Genomic DNA, 19,368 nt, shown 5'->3' with positions numbered 1-19,368 from the left:
TATTCATAGGTTCTGGGGATTATCATGTGAACATCTTTGGGACAGTGAGGAGAGGCAACCTTATTCTGCCTACCACACTGTGCTTTTTTTCCCTTTTAATTCAAAACGGAATATCTGACAATAGGATTATATGCTATTTTCATTTCTTTCTTTATACTTTACTGGATTTTTAAATAAACTAATAAATACTATTTAAAATAAATTAATTAAAAGAATACTTTTTTTTTTTTTTTTTTTTTTTTTTTTTTTTTTTGCAGCACTTTACATTTTTATTGATATTTTAATGGTTTCTAACATTGTGAGATTTTGGGTTGTACATTTTTGTTTGTCCTTCACCCCATATATGACTCCCTTCACCCCTTGTGCCCATCCCCCACCCCCCACCCCCCACTTCCCGGGTAACCACAGTCCAGTTTTCTCTGTCCATGTGTTTGTTTATATTCCACATATGAGTGAGATCATACAGTGTTTGTCTTTCTCTTTCTGGCTTATTTCACTTAACATAATACGCTCCAGGCCCATCCATGTTGTTGCAAATGGGACGATTTTGTCTTTTTTTATGGCTGAGTAGTATTCCATTGTATATATATACCACATTTTCTTAATCCAATCGTCAGTCGAGGGACACTTAGGTTGCTTCCACTTCTTGGCTATGGTGAATAATGCTGCAATGAACATAGGGGTGCATAAGCCTCTTTGGATTGTTGATTTCAGGTGCGTTGGATAGATTCCCAGTAGTGGGATGGCTGGATCATAGGGCATCTCTATTTTTAATTCTTTGAGGAATCTCCATACCGTTTTCCATAGAGGCTGCACCAATTTGCATTCCCACCAGCTGTGTATGAGGGTTCCTGTTTCTCCACATCCTCTCCAACATTTGTTGTTTTTTGTCTTGGTGATTATAGCCATTCTAACGGGCGTGAGGTGGTATCTTAGTGTTGTTTTGATTTGCATTTCCCTGATGATTAGTGATGTTGAGCATCTTTTCATGTGCCTATTGGCCATCTGTATATCTTCCTTGGAGAAGTGTCTGTTCATTTCCTCTGCCCATTTTTTGATCGGGTTGTTTGTTTTTTTGTTGTTCAATTGTGTGAGTTCTTTATATATTATGGAGATCAACCCCTTGTCAGATGTATGTTTTGCAAATATTCTCTCCCAGCTGGTTGGTTGTTTGTTCATCTTGATTCTGATTTCATTTGTCTTATAAAAGCTCTTTAGTCTGATAAAGTCCCACTTGTTTATTTTTTCTTTAGTTTCCCTAGTCTGGGTAGGCATGTCATCTGAAAAGATTCCTTTAAACCCAATGTCAAATAGTGTGTTGCCTATATTTTCTTCTATGAGTTTTATAGTTTCAGGTCTCACCTTCAGGTCTTTGATCCATTTTGAGTTAATTTTTGTGTATGGCGATAGCACATGGTCCACTTTCATTCTTTTGCATGTGGATGTCCAGTTTTCCCAACACCATTTATTGAAGAGACTTTCCTTTCTCCATTGCATGTCCTTAGCACCTTTGTCGAAAATTAGCTGTCCGTATATGTGTGGTTTTATTTCTGGGCTTTCAATTCTGTTCCATTGATCTGTGTGTCTGTTTTTGTACCAGTACCATGCTGTTTTGATTACTATTGCTTTGTAGTATGTTTTGAAGTCAGGAATTGTGATGCCTCCTGCTTTGTTCTTTTTCTTTAGGATTTCTTTAGCTATTCGGGGTCTTTTGTTGCCCCATATAAATTTTAGTATTCTTTTTTCTATTTCTGTGAAGAATGTCATTGGGATTCTGATTGGGATTGCATTGAATCTGTAGATTGCTTTAGGTAATATAGACATTTTAACTATGTTTATTCTTCCAATCCACGTGCATGGGATATCTTTCCATTTCTTTATGTCATTGTTGATTTCCCTCAATAATGTCTTGTAGTTCTCATTGTATAGGTCCTTCACCTCCTTGGTAAGATTTATTCCTAGGTATTTTATTCTTTTTGATGCAATTGTAAATGGTATTATCTTTTTGAGCTCTCTTTCTGTTAGTTCATTATTAGCATATAGAAATGCAACTGATTTTTGTAGATTGATTTTGTACCCTGCAACTTTGCTGTAGTTGTTGATTGTTTCTAACAGTTTTCCAACAGATTCTTTAGGGTTTTCTATATATACAATCATGTCATCTGCAAATAGTGAGAGTTTCACTTCTTCGTTACCTATTTGGATTCCTTTTATTCCTTTTTCTTGCCTAATTGCTCTGGCCAAAACCTCCAGTACTATGTTGAACAGGAGTGGTGAGAGTGGGCAGCCCTGCCTCGTTCCTGTTCTCAGAGGAATGGCTTTCAGTCTTTCCCCGTTGAGTATGATGTTAGCTGTGGGTTTGTCATATATGGCCTTTATTATGTTGAGGTACTTTCCTTCTATTCCCAAGTTATTGAGAGTTTTTATCATAAATGGATGTTGTATCTTGTCAAATGCCTTCTCTGCGTCTATTGAGATGATCATGTGGTTTTTATTCTTTGTTTTGTTGATGTGATGTATCACGTTGATTGATTTGCGGATGTTGAACCATCCCTGCGTCTCTGGTATAAATCCCACTTGATCATGGTGTATGATCTTTTTAATATATTGTTGTATTCGGTTTGCCAATATTTTGTTGAGGATTTTTGCATCAATGTTCATCGGCGATATTGGCCTGTAATTTTCTTTCTTTGTATTGTCTTTGTCTGGTTTCGGTATCAGGGTGATGTTGGCCTCGTAGAATGATTCAGGAAGTGTTCCATCTTCCTCTATTTTTTAAGAATACTTTTTAAACAAAGCTTAGCACTGGGTCTGGGTGCCGGCAGGCACTTAATGAATAGAAGTTCCCTTCCTCTCTCTGATCCTGACCTTCAGGAAATCCCTTCTCCTAAATCAGAGTTTTAAGATTTAAGAGATGGGAAACTCCAGAACCTTAAGGCTGCTTGTCTCAGATGTACGACAACTTGGTTGAAATGCTATAGTGGGGGTTCATGCATTGGAAGGGGGACTGGATTACACACACGATTCTCAAGTCTGGTTATAAATTAAAATCACCTGGGAGCCCCACCCAGCCTAAGGAAATCAGAGTCTCTAGGGGTGGGGCCCAGGCAGTCATATTAGTTTCTAAAAGTTTCCCCAGTGATACCAATATGCAGCCAAGGGTCCAACCCACTGGATTACAGCTGCAGACTTACCCAATAAGAGGCCCATAAAGTCTGCAGCAGAGATTTCACTGGTTTGTGTCACAGTGAGAATAATCAGGACAAGGTACTGCAAAGTTCTTGTTAAAGCTGAATGTTTTCAACTTAAGATTCATTCTTTATTGAGAAATAATAGGTGTCTTTTTGTTGCTGGTTGTTGTTAAAAAGTCCTTTCTTTTATGAAATGGGGACAAATGGCTGGTAGTTGACTGTTTTAATGTCTTCAGCAAACTAAAAAGTTGGCAATTCTGTCACCAGAATTTTTTGAAATGTCAGTGGTCTATGAAATTGCACAATTTGGAAACACTGGCCTGGAGGGCTTGCAAGGTCCTCTTTTCTAACCTGAAATTTCCACGATTCTGGGTTTTCAAAGCTGAGCGATTATAACTCTGACTCAAGCCTTTCTGAGACCTCTTGGAAACCTTGTCCTTGCTGGCAGAAACAGTAAATCTGGGAAAAGTCAGGAATTTTGCACTGAGAATTATTATTACTAAATAATGTTACAACCTCAAGAAAGGAGAGCAAATCTATTTGCCATTCCTCCACTCTAACATCACTATTTACATTTCTCAGTGGTTCTTTCTGATCCCCTGGAAATTATTTGCTGAAAAGAATATACACTATTCCTAAAATAAAACTCCTATGGCCTGACAGCCCAGGTTGGTCTTTGTTCCATGCTTCTAGCCACTTTGGATTTCAGACCAGGTGACAAAAAGGTGACCAAGTGCACAGAGACTGAGAGAGGCTCACAGCAGCTCCAGGCTGCAATCAAAAGAGTGCAAAGATACATTCCCATGTGCCTGGAGGAACTGTCACCAGTGTCCAGTTGGCTTCTGGCCTGTGGTGACCTTTGCAGGACTGGGGAGCTGCTGCTCACTCTTGCTGGCTGACAGGCCAGAGGATTAAAGCTATATGCCAGAGCAGATGGAGCTGGGGAGCCGGGGCACAGGACAGCTTGTTCCAGGCAGCAGGAGGTGTCAGAGATGTCAGAGATGACCAGGGCCTAATGAGACGAAAGGGTTCACCCTTTACCAGTCTTGCTAGGCCAAATGGAATCAGATTCCCTACTATGTTCACTGGGTGGCTTATCTAATCTCTGGCTCCACTACCGACAAACTGAAACTTCAGGCAAGTTACCTTCCTGCTCTGAGCCTCAGGCATTCAGAAATAAAATTCCACTTGAAGAATACAGTCCCATTGGGAGGGGCAGGGGCACAGAGGGGATTTAGGGACTTCAAAGGTTGTGGTGACGTTCCCTTTCTTAAACTAGGTGCTAGGTACATGGGAATTTATTGTATTATTCTTCTTTAAAATTTATATGTATCTTTATCAATTTTTTAATCTTTATACAACAGTTAATAAAAACAAAATAAAACACACACACACACAAAATCCAGCTCTTTGGTAACTGGCTCTTTCAGCTGGACCACTACAGGCTGGCACTGGCTTTGCCAGCAGGCTGTTCCCTAACACCGCAATTGTGTGTCTGTATGACTCATCCTGGCCCCAAGCACCACAGAGTCCCGGTGTCTGGGGCCCTCACTCAAGGAAGGGCCCACGTGCTTCTTCTCCTCCCCACTGATCAGGATAGGAAAACAAAAAGGTAAATGTGCGAGCAGGCGTGTCAGCACCAGTAACTAATGTTTAAACTGAATTCTTAACCCCATTAAGGGTCTGAATATATTCGACCTAGGCTTAAATACTTCTCAAAGTCTCCACTCATAGGTCCAAGGACCAGGCTGAAGAGGCTCCTGGCTGAATTAATGACTCATAGTTGTTATGGCCCAAACAGATACTCTGAGCATGAGTATTCTCTGCCACAGGAGCTGGGCATCAAGGGGTAGCAGCCAACGCTCTCTGCAGGACCTTCAGACAAGCTGAATTTGCCCAGCCAGCCAACAACAGCATCTATTAAATCGCCAGGTTTCCGGAAACCCCAGCCTTATTTTTTGTGCCTCATCACCCCAGAGGGCATAAAATAGCTTATTTCAAGTCTTGAAAAATATGTTTACTCTAATGACTCTGAATAACTCTGGCTACCAAGCCTGAAGCTTTGATCATGAAACTATGCAGGAGACTCCCCTGCATAATTATTTGTGATGATAACTGCAGTGTTATTTACATTTATTTTTTCTCACACTTAAAACATCCATGAAAGATATTCTCCCCATTTGACACATTAAAAAATGGGAGGCTCAGAAAGGTTAAATGATTTGCCTAAAAATACGTGGCTAGTAATGGGAAAGACAGGATTCAGACTCAAGTCAGTCTGGCTCAGACTGTGTCCAGCAATATGGGATGAAAGCTATTACCTGAGGGAGAGAGATGTCCTGTTTGCGATACTTTTGGGGAAAAAGGATCAATGTCCCCAAGACCCACCCTGTCACAAAGTGGGGTATTTTCACATGTTTGGTGGCCTCATGACTTGTCACTGCCACTCTGCCAAGCGGCCCCAAGCTGACTCTGAGCCCGCCGCACTGGGTGATTTTTGTCTGTGCAATAAGGATGTCACTTCCTCCTCCCAATCAGGCTGGACTGGTCACCACCCGACCAGGCCATCACCACCCTGGCTTGGCCTGCCCACTCATCTGTTCACCTTCGCTCAGAGGCCCACTCCTACAGGTAGGTTTCTTTCTGACAGCTGGTCAGTTTCACTTCCCAGTTGATACCCAGACAGCCCAAAACAACAACCAAGACTCACTTCCTCTGGAGCCTGCTCTCCCCAATTTCTTTTGACACCTTGCTGTGCACCCACTGTAGGCAAGGAAAGTTCAACAGCTCCCTTCACATTTTGGTTAGAGAATCAAGTGGTGTTGGCGCACTGACACTGCCTCTTTATTAGGGAGGTTTAACAAACCCATCCACAAACATCTGCCGAGTTGTTCTGTGTGTCAGGTTTGATCCTGGGTGCTGGGACACAAAGGTGAATCTACCCTAAGGGAGCTCACCAACACTGCAAAGAACCCACACAGAGGGCGAAGAGTCCGACCGAGGGAAACACTGGGGGCCTACGAAGCACAGCTAGATCACCACCAGGCCGTTTTCTGAGGAGGGGATGGTTAGAGTTTAAAGGGGTCTTCAGAGAGGGCAAGAAGTCTAGTGCTGCCCAGATATCTGTCTTCTATGGTCCTTTGGGTGCAGCACTGGGAAATGGTTCAAAGCCCAACGTCCAGCGTTGCACTGTCCAATACAGTAGCCACTAGCCATGTGTGGCTCAGCTTCTCTGTCACACTAGTGGCTACTCTACTGGACTGTGCAGATATAGGACATTTCCATCATCACAGAAAGTCTTATTAGACAGCGCTGGGTAGAGGCTCACAGATCTGGATTCTAATACCAGCCCTTCCACTTACCAGTCATGTGACCTTGAACAAGTGGCTCTACCTTTCTATACCTCAGTTTTCTCATCTGCAAAATGGGGATACTTTCCTCAAAGGCTGGTGTGAAGATAAAATGAGCTAATGCATGTAACATTCTTAGAACAACAGTGACCAGGTACATAGTAAGTGCTCAATAAATGGTAGTTATTATTATTATCATCACTAGTCCATAGCACCCAGGAGGCAGATATTGTACCTCATGTCACTGCCTCTCTCCTGTTGCTGCTAGCACAGCAGATGCCCAGCAAATGCCTATCGATTCCCTTTTCCCTGGCTGTTTCATCCAGGGGCCTCGCTGACACAAATCTGCCACCAGGGGGTTAGAGGCGAGAGTACTCACATCTGTACAGATGGTTCCACACGGGGAAGAACGCCATGTAGAGAGCCACATCCCCCACCGTCGGGTAGGACTTGAAGATAGAGATGATAGCAATCTGGATGAACATGAAGAAGATAGGGTGCTCCCTGGGGTGGGGCAGGGCAGACAGACAGAGAGAGAAAGATCAGTCCAGGACCAGGCCCCCCCCAGAGACTCTTGACCCCATCCCTCGAACCCAAAAATACTCTTCAAGGGACTTCAGGCAGTGGCTGCTCTGCTACCAGGGCCAGGCCAAGTAGCAGAGCAGAAAACTGCGGGAACCCAGAGATGCCCAGAGGTGGTGAGGAGGGCCCAGCAAACACAGAGAAACAGCCCACAGAGACATTTCCCATCAACCCCCTCCTCCAGCTCCAGGCCTTCCCCCAGGAGCCACTGAGGAAGAAAACAAATGAAGTCAGTGCTCTTTACGACTAGGCTTAAATGACTGCTTGTGAGAGTAACAAGAGGCAGCCTCCCTTGCCAGAGGCCCCTCTGACAACTGGACCCAGGGCAAGAAGTGCCTCCCTGCTGATGCTTTTTTCTCTGACGATAGGGTCAGAGGGGTCTACAGACCCTTAGCTATGATGAGCTCCTTTCCAGAAAGAGAACTGAGAGCTGCATGCAGCTTTTCAGCGCTTAAGGGCTGGAACTGGTATTCTTGTTACCTTAATGGCTACCATTTCCTGACCCTCACTCTGTGCTAAGTTCTGTGCTAGTCCCTCTTCTTGCATCATTGCATGTGGTCCTCACTATACCCCAACTACCCCTCGAGGTAGGCAGCACTGTCACCTGCACTTTGCAGATGAGGAAATGAGGTTCAGAGAAGTGAGTCAGTAAGCGACGGAGTCGTTTGTCTCCAGCACTCCTAAGCACCACCAATACTGTTCTCCTGAGTGCCTAGCATGATCACAGCTCTAATCAGGGAGGGACAGAGCTCAGCCTCCAGCGCTCCTCTGAGAGCTGATGAAGTGCTCAAGAGAAGCCAACAGGAAGAGGTCAGATCTACACCCTCCTCAGCTACACCTAAACAACATGCACGTGGCTTACTTCTGCACAGTACCTGGATGCCTAGCTCATGAAGGTTTTCTTCAGAGGTTAATGGCATTCTTGCCTTGCAGGTCAAAGGTCAGGGTGACTCAATGGGTGTAAATCTGAGATGTGGAGACAAACATGTACACACCCAAACGCTCCAGCACTTCTACACAGCAAATGCCTCAGAAACTCGCGTGGCCAAGTCACGTAGTCCTGTAGCCTCTAAGAAGGGTTCAGCTAGCTCAGTGAGCATCTTGCTAAAGACAATCTAAATCATTGGCTTTGGGCTTTTTAGGTAGCTGGTAACAGCTACAACATTTCTACGCAAAGGCCAGTGAAAATGTAGTGCCAAAAAACATGGAGACCAGAACCTCTAGCAACACTGCCTGGGGAGAGGTGGCCTGAAGGGCCCTGTTCCCACAAAGCTAGCACTGGAAGCAAGCAGTGCAGTGAGCTGGAGAGTCAGTGGAGCTTCACATCCAGGCAAAGGAGGGCAGCAGTAGGGGAGGTCAGGTATCTTCATATCCTCTGTCCCCACAACCCTGAGGCCCTCGCCTGGGGAGGTGCCGGGGAGGGAGGGGGTGTCACATGATGGTGGTGCTATTGTCTACTCAGGAGCTATCTGTGGCCTTTCACATGCAGACGTTGGAAGCTGCTGGAGAGCTAGCTACAACAGAGCGAGGAAAACTGTTCCAGGTTCCCTGCTTCTTTCAGCCCAGTGGCTAGGCCTGACCAGAACAAGGGCAGGGAATGTGGACCACAGACAGCTGGAGAGCTTGGCTAGGCAAGGCTGCCAGAGTTCTGGAGCCTACCAGGCCAAGGAAAGATGATTTTCTGCCAGATGACGGGCCAAAGCTGTGTCATGGGAAGAAAGCATTAACTCTGAGCTTTTACAGAATGGGAGCCATGTACATTGGTTCACTGGCCATGGAGAATGGCAGGAAGGTTAGAGCAGAGAACTCAAGCTCTTGAAATCTGAATCAAACTCTCTTCCAGCCTCCCTGGACCATCCAGACATATCTGTACCTGTTGGTACCTGTTTTCCCTTTTCTGAAGCTAGGATAATAGAACCATTTCCAGGGGCTGCTACAAGTGATCTCTATCAGGAGCTTGGCGTGGTGCAGAGGGCTAAGCATAGATTCTGGAGCCAGACAAACCTGGGTCTGAATCTCCACCTCCACTGCTTACTAGCTGTGTGACTCTGGGAAAACCATTCCACCTCTCTGAACATCAATGTATTCAACTATAAAATGGGAATGATGATAATAAAATAATGCCTACCTCCGAGCTGCTGGAAGGGTTAGGTATGAATATATTTCAGAAAGCCTAGAAAGGTATCTGGGACGGAGCCAGGCTCAACACGTTAGCTCTCGTATACTGCAGAAGAGAGCTCCACAGACAACCCTTTTGAGGGAAACTGATCAGAAGATTAAACAGAGCTGCAGGTAGCCAGCCTTCCAACTAACACATCCTGAGTTCTCTCGGGCAAACTGTCACTGGGCTCATGATAGAGGACACCCAACAAGATCCACTTTTTTCTTTTTGTGAGGAAGATCAGCCCTGAGCTAACATCTGTGCTCATCTTCCCCTACTTCATGTGGGACACCGCCACAGCATGGCCTGACAAGCGGTGTGTCAGTGCCGGCCCAGGATCTGAACCCCGGGGCCGCCAGCAGCAGAGCGCACACATTTAACAGCTACGCCACAGGGCCAGCCCCAGATCCACTTTTTCCAAAGACACTCCACCCCTCACTCCAACCCCCGCTCTTATCCAAAACAGTGAGTGGGCTCAGCAGCAGTGTGGGCACAAGTACCCCAAAGTGAGGTTGGGAAAATATGAGGGTGCTCCAAAGCTCTCTCCCAACAGGCTGCACTCATGTGTGACTCCATTGCTGACTATGGCCACTGGCACCTGAGGCAACTGAGGGCAGGGTTCCCTGGGCAAAGATGGCATAAACCTGACAGCAGATGCTCCCAGTTGGAAGGGCACCTGTAAAGCTATAGCTGGCTCTGTAGACAAAGCAGCAGCAGGTCTCACCACTTACTTTAGCTTTATGGCTAAGGGGATGGTGTAGAAGAAGACGTTGATCTGAAACACACATACAAAGAAGAGGCTGAAGTGCTCAAACATCTCCGCAAAGAAGTACCAGAAAAGACCAATGTTTGGAGTGAGATCTGGAACAGAAAGTCTGGAATGAAGAAAACAAGGGGAGAGAAAACAGAGAGTGAAGTTATAAATGGTCTGCTTTGATCTGATTTTCTCCTGAAGACTTTGGTCATTACTGAGCAGCCAAGGATGACTTTGTCCTGATAAATAAATGGCAAGCAATAGGATGTATTGGAGCATATGAGGAAGCCATTTGGGGTAAAACTAATTCGGCCTGAGTTTGTTTTTCCAAAAGGACCTGTCACCTGCATTGTGTATTTGCTTTGCCATGTCCCAAAGAGAAGAGTAAATGCCCTTAAGGATGCAACTTCCCCCACGTTGACATTTCCTTAAGGATAAGCATTTCTCCCTAGGCTAGGATTTGACTGCTGCATTCATCCTGTGACCACCCAGCTCTAGACAACAGACCTGACACCAGCCATGCCCACGAGACAGCAGATCTGGCCCCCTGTGTCCATCAATAGCTATTCTGGCAGGGCAATTTGGCAGGGCGATCTTGTGGCTATTGTAAAAGGGACATCGCAATCATATGTGACATATGCTCTTTCACGGTATATAACCATTCTGTACACCCCACTTCTTCGGTGCCCTTCCTTCCTTAAGGAAGGAAGACCCCGGGCCACGGTCCTCAAAAGTTGGCTCACAATAAACTCACCCCAATTTTGATGTATAGATTGATTATGGATTATTTACGTCGACAGTCCTCAAAGAGATCAGGATGGGAGGGGCTCTCCAGGTACCCTGGATATAGGTAATCAGCTTTTTGCTAATTGGCAGTAATGGGCAGAGGCACAGAGAATGATAACCCATAATAAATATTAGCTGAGCCAAACTCTGACATGCATCAAAGATCTGAAATGAGGCAGGGATTCATGCTAGAAATCCAAAGACCAGCCCCTCTTTGACTGCCTAAGACATATACATTTAAAATTAGGAGATATCTAGTAGTGTAACAAAAGAGGAATGGGTTTAAATAAACAATGTCTATTCGGGACTTTCCAAAGACTTGCCTAGTGACTTGGAGTGAGATCTGGAACAGAAAGTCTGGAATGAAGCTCCTTGCCTAGAGGAAGAAGCTCAAAGATTCTGCTCCTCCCCGTTCTTGCTCCGCATCCGCACAGCAGGAGCCAGAAGACTGAGCACCTGACACTGCAGTGAGACTTCTAGGGGCTTGAGGAACAAGAAGTAGGTTCTGGCTAGGATTCCAGACCTCATTTGAGAAAACAGAGTTTAACTGGAAAACTTTTTGTCTAGTTATATCAGATAAACGTTGGCTACAATTTTGACTCATCTAAAAATTTACATTATATTTTTTATTTTAAAAAATATGGAGTTTAAACTTACGTCAATCCACAATTTTAAAAGGGCAACAGATGGAGCATGGAGAAAGGAGAAAACAGGCAATGGCTCACGGTCAGACTTCAGTGACCAAGGCCTCCAGCCAGGGCAAGTCTTTGCCTCCTGCTGTAACTACATTTCCTTTTCTGTGAAATGAAGTAAAGAACACAACCTATGGCCCAGCAGGAAACCAGGAAAAGCTTTTTAGCAGACATTACAAACTCCTACCCAAGGAAGAGTATGAAGAGCTGAAAGTTACTTAGTCATTGTTATGCTCAGCCAAAATTTAACACAAATTTGGAGTCCAGAATCAAAAAGGGGATCTGTCACTCCAGGTCCCTTCCCCACCCCAGCAGGTTTAAGTGTCTATCACCCCACTGGGGTGTGAGTGCCTCGAAGCTTGGGCAGTGACCATCCCCCTTAGCATACCACACACAGAGCATCTAGAAATGTCTGCAGAATTCATACTGCAAACCCATTTCAATTTTCTCTAAAAGTTTGACAAATCAGAGGTGGCTTTATTTTAAAACTGTCAGAGACCTTCCTACAGTAGAGGAATATATCCATTCCTGTTTTGGATTGAACCAAAACCTCCCAGGCAGAGTCTGTAGTCACTTTGGATGCTCCTAGAGAGTGCTCTTTAATCTCACTAGAGCAAAGGTATGCTCTAGACCAGTGGTTCTCAAAGGGTGTTCCGGACCAGCAGCATCAGCATCACCGGAAAACTTCTCAGAAATGCAAATTCTTGGTCCCTACCCCATACTTACTAATCAAAACTTCTAGAGGTGGGGCCTAGCAATCTGGGTGCTAACAAGCCCTGCAGGTGATTCTGATGCACACTAAAGTTTGAGGACCACTGTGTCTAGATGCTTCCCCATGGTCGCTGGCCCTCTGATTCCAGCTGGAGCTGTGAAAACAAAATTAGCTTCCAGAGTTTTCTAATGAAGTCATTACTTACATGAAGCCATAGACTGCAGGGATGAAATCCCAGGAGCTGAGAAGGAAGAAGGAGAGGCAAACGATTACCACTAGGCTTCCCACGTACATCATGGCATACTCCCAAGAGAAGATCCAGAAGGCTTTGCTCTTCACTTTCACAGGTATGTACTGCCGCTAGCAAAGAAAGCAAAACGGTACATTTAGGGACATCAAGAACAGAGAGCGGTTATCAGCTTCAACTTCAAGATCCCTCCTGTGAAACATAGGACACAGAAAAGTTGAAACTCAAAGGATCGAAAAGATATGCTAGGTAAACACTAACCAACAGAAAACTAGCTTGGTTATACTATTATCAGATAAAATAGACTTTAATGTAAAAAGTATTGCAGAAATAAAGATGCTTCAGAATGATAAAGGGTTCAATTCATCCAAAAGACATAACAGTTCTAAACTTGTATGTTATCTTAATAACACAGTCTCAAAATACATAAAACAAACATGAATAAAAGGAAAAACAGGCAAATCCATTATCGGTGGTAACTGATGGACCAAACAGACAAAAATCAGTAACTAAGTAGGAAATATGAATAGCACACATAATGAGTTTGATCTCATAAAATCTTACAAAGCATAATATATAGAACAGTACACCTAATAACAGGGAGAATTCACATTCATTTTAAGCATCTTGGGGGCATTTATAAAAACTTACCACATACCTAAAACAGGTCATAAAGCAATATCAACAAACTCAAGGAGTCTGTATCATACAGACCCCATTCTCTGACCATAATGCCATGCATCAAAATCATTAACAAAAAGAGAACCTAAAAATACATTAAGAAAATTTTAAACCTTTTTCCAAATAACTCAGAGGTCAAATAAGAAATGATGATAGAAAATTCTGACGTTAGAAATTAATGGTTATCAATTATATCACCTCATATCACTATTGTGTAATGTAGATAAAAGAGTACTCTGAGGAAAAAATATAGCCTTATAAACTTATATTTGAATAGAAGGCTGAAAATAAATAAGCTAAACACCTGTTTTAAGATATAAGAAACAGAACAACAGAATAAACCCCAAAAGAAGGAAGGAAATAATAAGAGTAGAATTTGTTGAAATGTAAAACAAAGTCACAATATAAGCAAACAACAAAGCCAAAAGCTGGCTCTTAGAAATGACTAATGAGATTGATGAGTCTCTGATAAGATTGATCAAGAAAAAAGAGAGAATAAACAATATTAGGAATATAAAAGGGGACATAACTAAGGAAGCATCAGGGGTAAGAAAGAAAAAACTTATGCCAATGTGTTTAAAAAACTGAGGCGAAATGGAAACATTCTATGAAAAATATAAATAATTTAAACGATTCAATTAAAATGCCAGCGTCAAAAAAAACACAATAAAAGGTAGAGATCAAAGGAGAAGACAATGAAATGTAATACATGATCCTTAATTGGATCCTGAACCCCACCTCCCCCCAAAATGCTATAAAGGTCATGTATATATTGGGGAATTTAAATTTGGAGTGCATATGTTAGATAATATTAATCTATGAAAGCTAAACTCTTTGGGCGTGCTAGCAGTATTGTGGTTACGTGTAAGAATGCTCTATTTCTTAAGAGTTACCTGCTGACTATTTATGGTTCATATGTCTTATTGTTTGTAACTTCCTTGCAAATGAGTCAGGAAAAAAAAGAAAAAAGTCTATATTTCTATATAGATATAGAAAATGCGGCAAAATCATAACTGGGAAATCTAAACAAAAGGTGGTATTATATTAGTCTTTCTTTCTTTTTTTTAAATAATTTTATTTATTTATTTATTTTTCCCCCAAAGCCCCAGTAGGTAGTTGTATGTCACAGCTGCACATCCTTCTAGTTGCTGTACGTGGGACGCGGCCTCAGCATGGCCGGAGAAGCGGTGCGTCGGTGTGCGCCCTGTGGCTTAGTGGTTAAGTGCATGCGCTCCGCTACTGGCAGCCCGGGGTTCGGATCCCGGCGCGCACCAACGCACCACTTCTCCGGCCATGCTGAGGCCGAGTTCCACGTACAGCAACTAGAAGGATGTGCAGCTATGACATACAACTATCTACTGGGGCTTTGGGGGAAAAAAGAGGAGGAGGATTGGCAATAGATGTTAGCTCAGAGCCGGTCTTCCTCAGCAAAAAGAGGAGGATTAGCCTGGATGTTAGCTCAGGGCTGATCTTCCTCACAAAAAGCAAAACAAAACAAATGGACCAATATCCTCTCTTCTTGTTTAGGACAATTCAACATTATAAAGATGTCAGTTCTCCCTAAATTAATTTATAAATGCAATGCAATCCCAATAAAAATACCAACAAGCTATTTTATGGAATTATACAAGATGACATTAAAAGTTCATATGGAAAAACAAACATGCGAGAATAGCTAGGAAAACAGTGATAAGGAAAAATCATGAAGGGGAGACTAGCCCTATCAGAAATTGAAATATAAAATAAAACCTCTATAATTGGGCCGGCCCCGTGGCTTGGTGGTTGAGTGTGCGCACTCCGCTGCTGGCGGCCCAGGTTTAGATCCCGGGCGCGCACCGACGCACCGCTTCTCTGGCCATGCTGGGGCCGTGTCCCACATACAGCAACTGGAAGGCTGTGCAACCATGACATACAACTATCTACTGGGGCTTTGGGGGAAAAAATAAATAAATAAAAATTATTAAAAAAAAAAAACCTCTATAATTAAAACAATACAATACTGGTACATAAATAGACAAATAGATTAGTGGAATACAATAGAAAGTCCAGCATTAGATTATGGAAATTTAGCATATGACAAAGGTGGCATATCACTAGGGTAAAGATAGATTTTTTAATAAATGGTGCCAGGACAACTAGGTAACCATCTGGAAAAAGAAAAAATTACATCTATATTTCATGCCATTCATAAGAATTAAACTCCAAATGAATTAGGGATCTAAATATTTTTTTAAATGAAACAATGAAGTACTAGGAAAAAACATGGTAAATTCATCTTGAACCTTGATGTAGGGAAAAGCTCAAACTCCAGAAGCAATAAAAGAAAAGATTGATTAAATTTGATTACATGAAAAGTTTTTACATAAGAAAAACAGTATAGATAAATGAGAACACTTGTCCACACAAAAACTTGCAAACAAATGTTCATAGAAGCATTACTTATAATAACCAAAAAGCAGAAACAACCTAATGCCTATCAACTGGTGAATGGATAAATAAAATATGGCATATCCATACAATGGAATATTATTTGGCGATAAAAAGGAATAAAGTACTAATACATGCTACAACAGGTATGAACCTTGAAAACATCATGCTAAGTGAAAGAAGCCAGTCACAAAAGACCATATATTGTATGATTCCATTTATAGGAAACGTCCAAGATAGGAAAATCTATAAAGACCAAAAGCAGAACAGTGGTTGCCGTGGGCTGGAGGGGAGTGGGGTTTTGGGGAAAAACAGAGAGTGATTGCTAATAGGTATGGGATTTCTTTTTGGGTGATAAAAATGTTCTAGAACATTGATTGTGGTGATGGCTGCACAATTCTGTGAATATCCTAAAAATCATTGAATTGTACACTTTAAATAGGTAAATTGTATGGTATGTAAATTATATCTCGATAAAAAATAAAAGCTGTTAAAAGAAAAATATTATAAAAGTCAAAAGACAAATGAAAAACTGGAAGAAAATATTTGCAGACAAAAAGTTAACATTCCTAGGGCTGGCCCCATGGCTTAGCGGTTAAGTGCGCGCGTGCACGCGCTCCGCTACTGGCGGCCCGATTCGGATCCCGGGCACGCACCGACGCGCCGCTTCTCCGGCCATGCTGAGGCAGTGTCCCACATACAGCAACTAGAAGGATGTGCAATTATGACATACAACTATTTACTGGGGGAAATAAATAAAATTATAAAAAAAAAAAGTTAACATTCCTAATATATAAAGGATTCTTAAAAATTGAGGGGAAAAGGACCGAAATGCAATAGAAAAATGAGGGGGGAAAATGAAGAGACAATCCACAAACAAGAAAAAATGTTCAAACTCACTCATATTTAGAGAAATGCACATTAAAACAACACTGAGGGGCTGGCCCCGTGGCTTAGAGGTTAAGTGTGCACGCTCCGCTACTGGCAGCCCGGGTTCACATCCCAGGCGCGCACCTACGCACTCCTTGTCCAGCCATGCTGAGGTGGCATTCCCACATACAGCAACTAGAAGGATGTGCAACTATGACATACAACTATCTACTGGGGCTTTGGGGAGAAAAAGAGGAAAAAAGGAGGAGGATTGGCAATAGATGTTAGCTCAGGGCTGGTCTTCCTCAGCAAAAAGAGGAGGATTGGCATGGATGTTAGCTCAGGGCTGATCTTCCTCACCAAAAAAACAAACAAACAAACAAACAAAACACTGAGCTACCATTTCTCATAACCAGACTGGCAAAAATTTTTAAATCTGACAACACATTCTGTTAGCGAGGCTGTGGGAAACTAGGCATTTTCATACTTTACTGGTGGGAATAGAAAATTTGTACGATCCTTCTGGAGGGAAATTTGAAAAGACCTAACAAAACTACTTGTATACTTACCTTCAGATCCCATAATTCTACTTCTAGAAATCAGCGTTAAAGACATACCTCCAACAATATGAAGATACATATACACAAGGTTACTCATTGAAGCATTAATTGTAATTGCAAAATATTGGAAACAATCTAAATTTCCAGACACAGGACAGAAATTCAATAAACTATGATATGTCCACACAATGGAGTACTATGTAGCCATAAAAAAGAATGAGGAAGATCTCTATGTATCAATATGTAGTGATTTCCAGGAAATAATGTTAAGTGAAAAAAGCAAAGCACAAAAGAGTACTTAGAGTGTGCTATCCTTCATATAAGAAAGAAGGGGATACAAGAAAATATACATGTATCTGCTCATTTGTGCAAAAGATATACAGGAAGTTCCTTCCTGAAACTAACCAGAAACTAAAGAGAATAGTTACTTGGGGTGACAGGGAAAGAAATAGAAAGAAAAGAACAAGATAGCAGGGATGAGGACAGAGTGCTACTTCTCTAAACGTATCTTTTGGTATAGCTGACTCTTAGAACCATAGTAATATTTCACAGTTTCTTCACATACACCTCAAATAACAAACAATTAAACCAACCAGGATGTAGGGGAAATTCAAAATGAATACAAATAATAATAAATGAATGTAACTATATTACAAATTAATAACATAACCACACCGAAGAGCCCCATGAGGGAAGAAAAGAACTAACCTAAGTGACTATGAGAAACAGTAACTTGACAGACTACTATAAACCTAAAGACAAAAAGAACTATGTGTAAGTGTTATAATCAAGTCAGTAAATGTATTTCCTACAGGAGTACTTCTCATAGCAATTCTAGAACTACTTTATGTGCATACTAGAATTGAACAAATAAGCAAATATATTACAGATAATGAAAATTAGGTTTCTCACCATTGGAGAAAGACGTTATAAACAAGGAAAAGGGAGAGACTAAAGTGAACCCTGTGGTGTTGGACTGGAATCACAGATATCAGTATCAACAGAAGGTATTAGATCAGAGATATCAGACGAACAGATAGAAAGATAAAGAATTATAGATGTGTGTGTATGTGTGGGTTAGTATACTGTCTGCTAGAAGCAATGATACCCCAATAACAATAAGCATACCTAACACCCTTGGTTTCTAAATAGCATTCTCCAATAAAAGGAACCAGGAGTCCTTGAAGAGGCAGTTGATTCCAGGGCTGGGGCAGGGAAAATACACGATGAGCCTGGAAAATACCACACGTCTTGTGGTACCAGAAAGAAAGGAAAGAAAGGCTCAAAAATAGAAAGGGCTTGTCAAAAGAACACAGGAGCCAATCTGAAGGAGCTCCTAATGGTCAAAGCCATAAAAATTTGAGCAATAAGCTAATGATAATATGGGATTTTTTTCTTGAGGTGAAATTCACACAGCATACATTTAACCACTTTAAAGTGTGCACTTCAGTGACCGTTTTGGTCATGTATAACTCACAGGTTCTTTAATAGTTGCCTTGAAAGAAGTTTGAGGTGGAGAAGGGTTAGCTTCTCCTCTACAATCGCATCGCAAAGAAAACAAGTTTCAGACCAGATTCTGGCACACTTAGTGACATTTATTAAACAAATATTCATTAGCAAGCAGGCACAAAATAGTTCACACAAACCATTCTAGAGCTCGATTAAGTCCCAGTTCTCTCCCCTTTTAGTTGTTATAATCACCACTTGCAAGAAAGGTTCACTCAAGGCAGAAGTGACAGTATCCCAGAGGCGAGGTTCTGTTGCCCCTGGAGTCAAATCAGGCAACCAGAAATCCTCCAAACTGAAGGCTACACAAAGGATCAGTTAGAAATTAAGCCTCAGGCACCATCTCCAAGAGAAGAAGCTATAGGCCTTCCTAGATTCTTATTCTCTCTTCATGCAAATACAGGAAGAGTCTCTAAACTATTTTAGTCAATTCCACTTCTTTTGAATACTTCAGTTTCACCAATGAGAGCCTACTTCTAATATTCATTTCGCTAATTAATAAAACACTAATCCCACCAATAAAAATCCAATCTGCTTCTGACATTCACTATGCTAAATAGCAAGGTGTGGATCAAGCTATAGAGAGCTGAAGCACTGACAGTAGCCACCTAAGGAGTGTGGCCTTTCTGACGTAAAGCTAGGTGACCACCATGGAGTGTGGATGCTTCATTTAAGTACTCATTGCCCCTTGAGTTGAGGCTGAAACTAACTGACACACATATAATATCAGATAGTCTATGTGGAAGTATTTTAAAATAAATTATAGACATCATAACTACAGGGTAAAGACTTAAAGGAGAAGGGGAGGTCAGTCAAGAGATTTAGGCTGGAAGTAACATTACTGTTAAC

General features: G+C 42.1%; 1 protein-coding gene across 2 annotated transcripts in view; it reads right to left on the bottom strand.

Annotated features, from left to right (window-relative positions):
- Positions 1–19,368, bottom strand: part of PIGU (phosphatidylinositol glycan anchor biosynthesis class U) — a 93,983-nt gene that overhangs the window by 15,247 nt on the left and 59,368 nt on the right. The window contains exons 8-10 of one of the 2 annotated variants that reach the window (XM_058562863.1): positions 12,434–12,588; positions 10,016–10,159; positions 6,921–7,045 (exon numbers count right to left, since the gene is read on the bottom strand). In XM_058562863.1, the coding sequence (XP_058418846.1) occupies positions 6,921–7,045; positions 10,016–10,159; positions 12,434–12,588 (424 nt within the window). The remainder of the gene's footprint in view (positions 1–6,920; positions 7,046–10,015; positions 10,160–12,433; positions 12,589–19,368) is intronic. The other variant, XM_058562864.1, reaches the window with a different exon arrangement.

This window comes from Diceros bicornis, chromosome 19 (assembly GCF_020826845.1).
Source record: "Diceros bicornis minor isolate mBicDic1 chromosome 19, mDicBic1.mat.cur, whole genome shotgun sequence".
Lineage (NCBI taxonomy): Eukaryota > Metazoa > Chordata > Mammalia > Perissodactyla > Rhinocerotidae > Diceros > Diceros bicornis.
The sequence above is the reverse complement of the archived record's forward strand: the minus strand, read 5'-3'. Positions and strand labels throughout refer to the sequence as shown.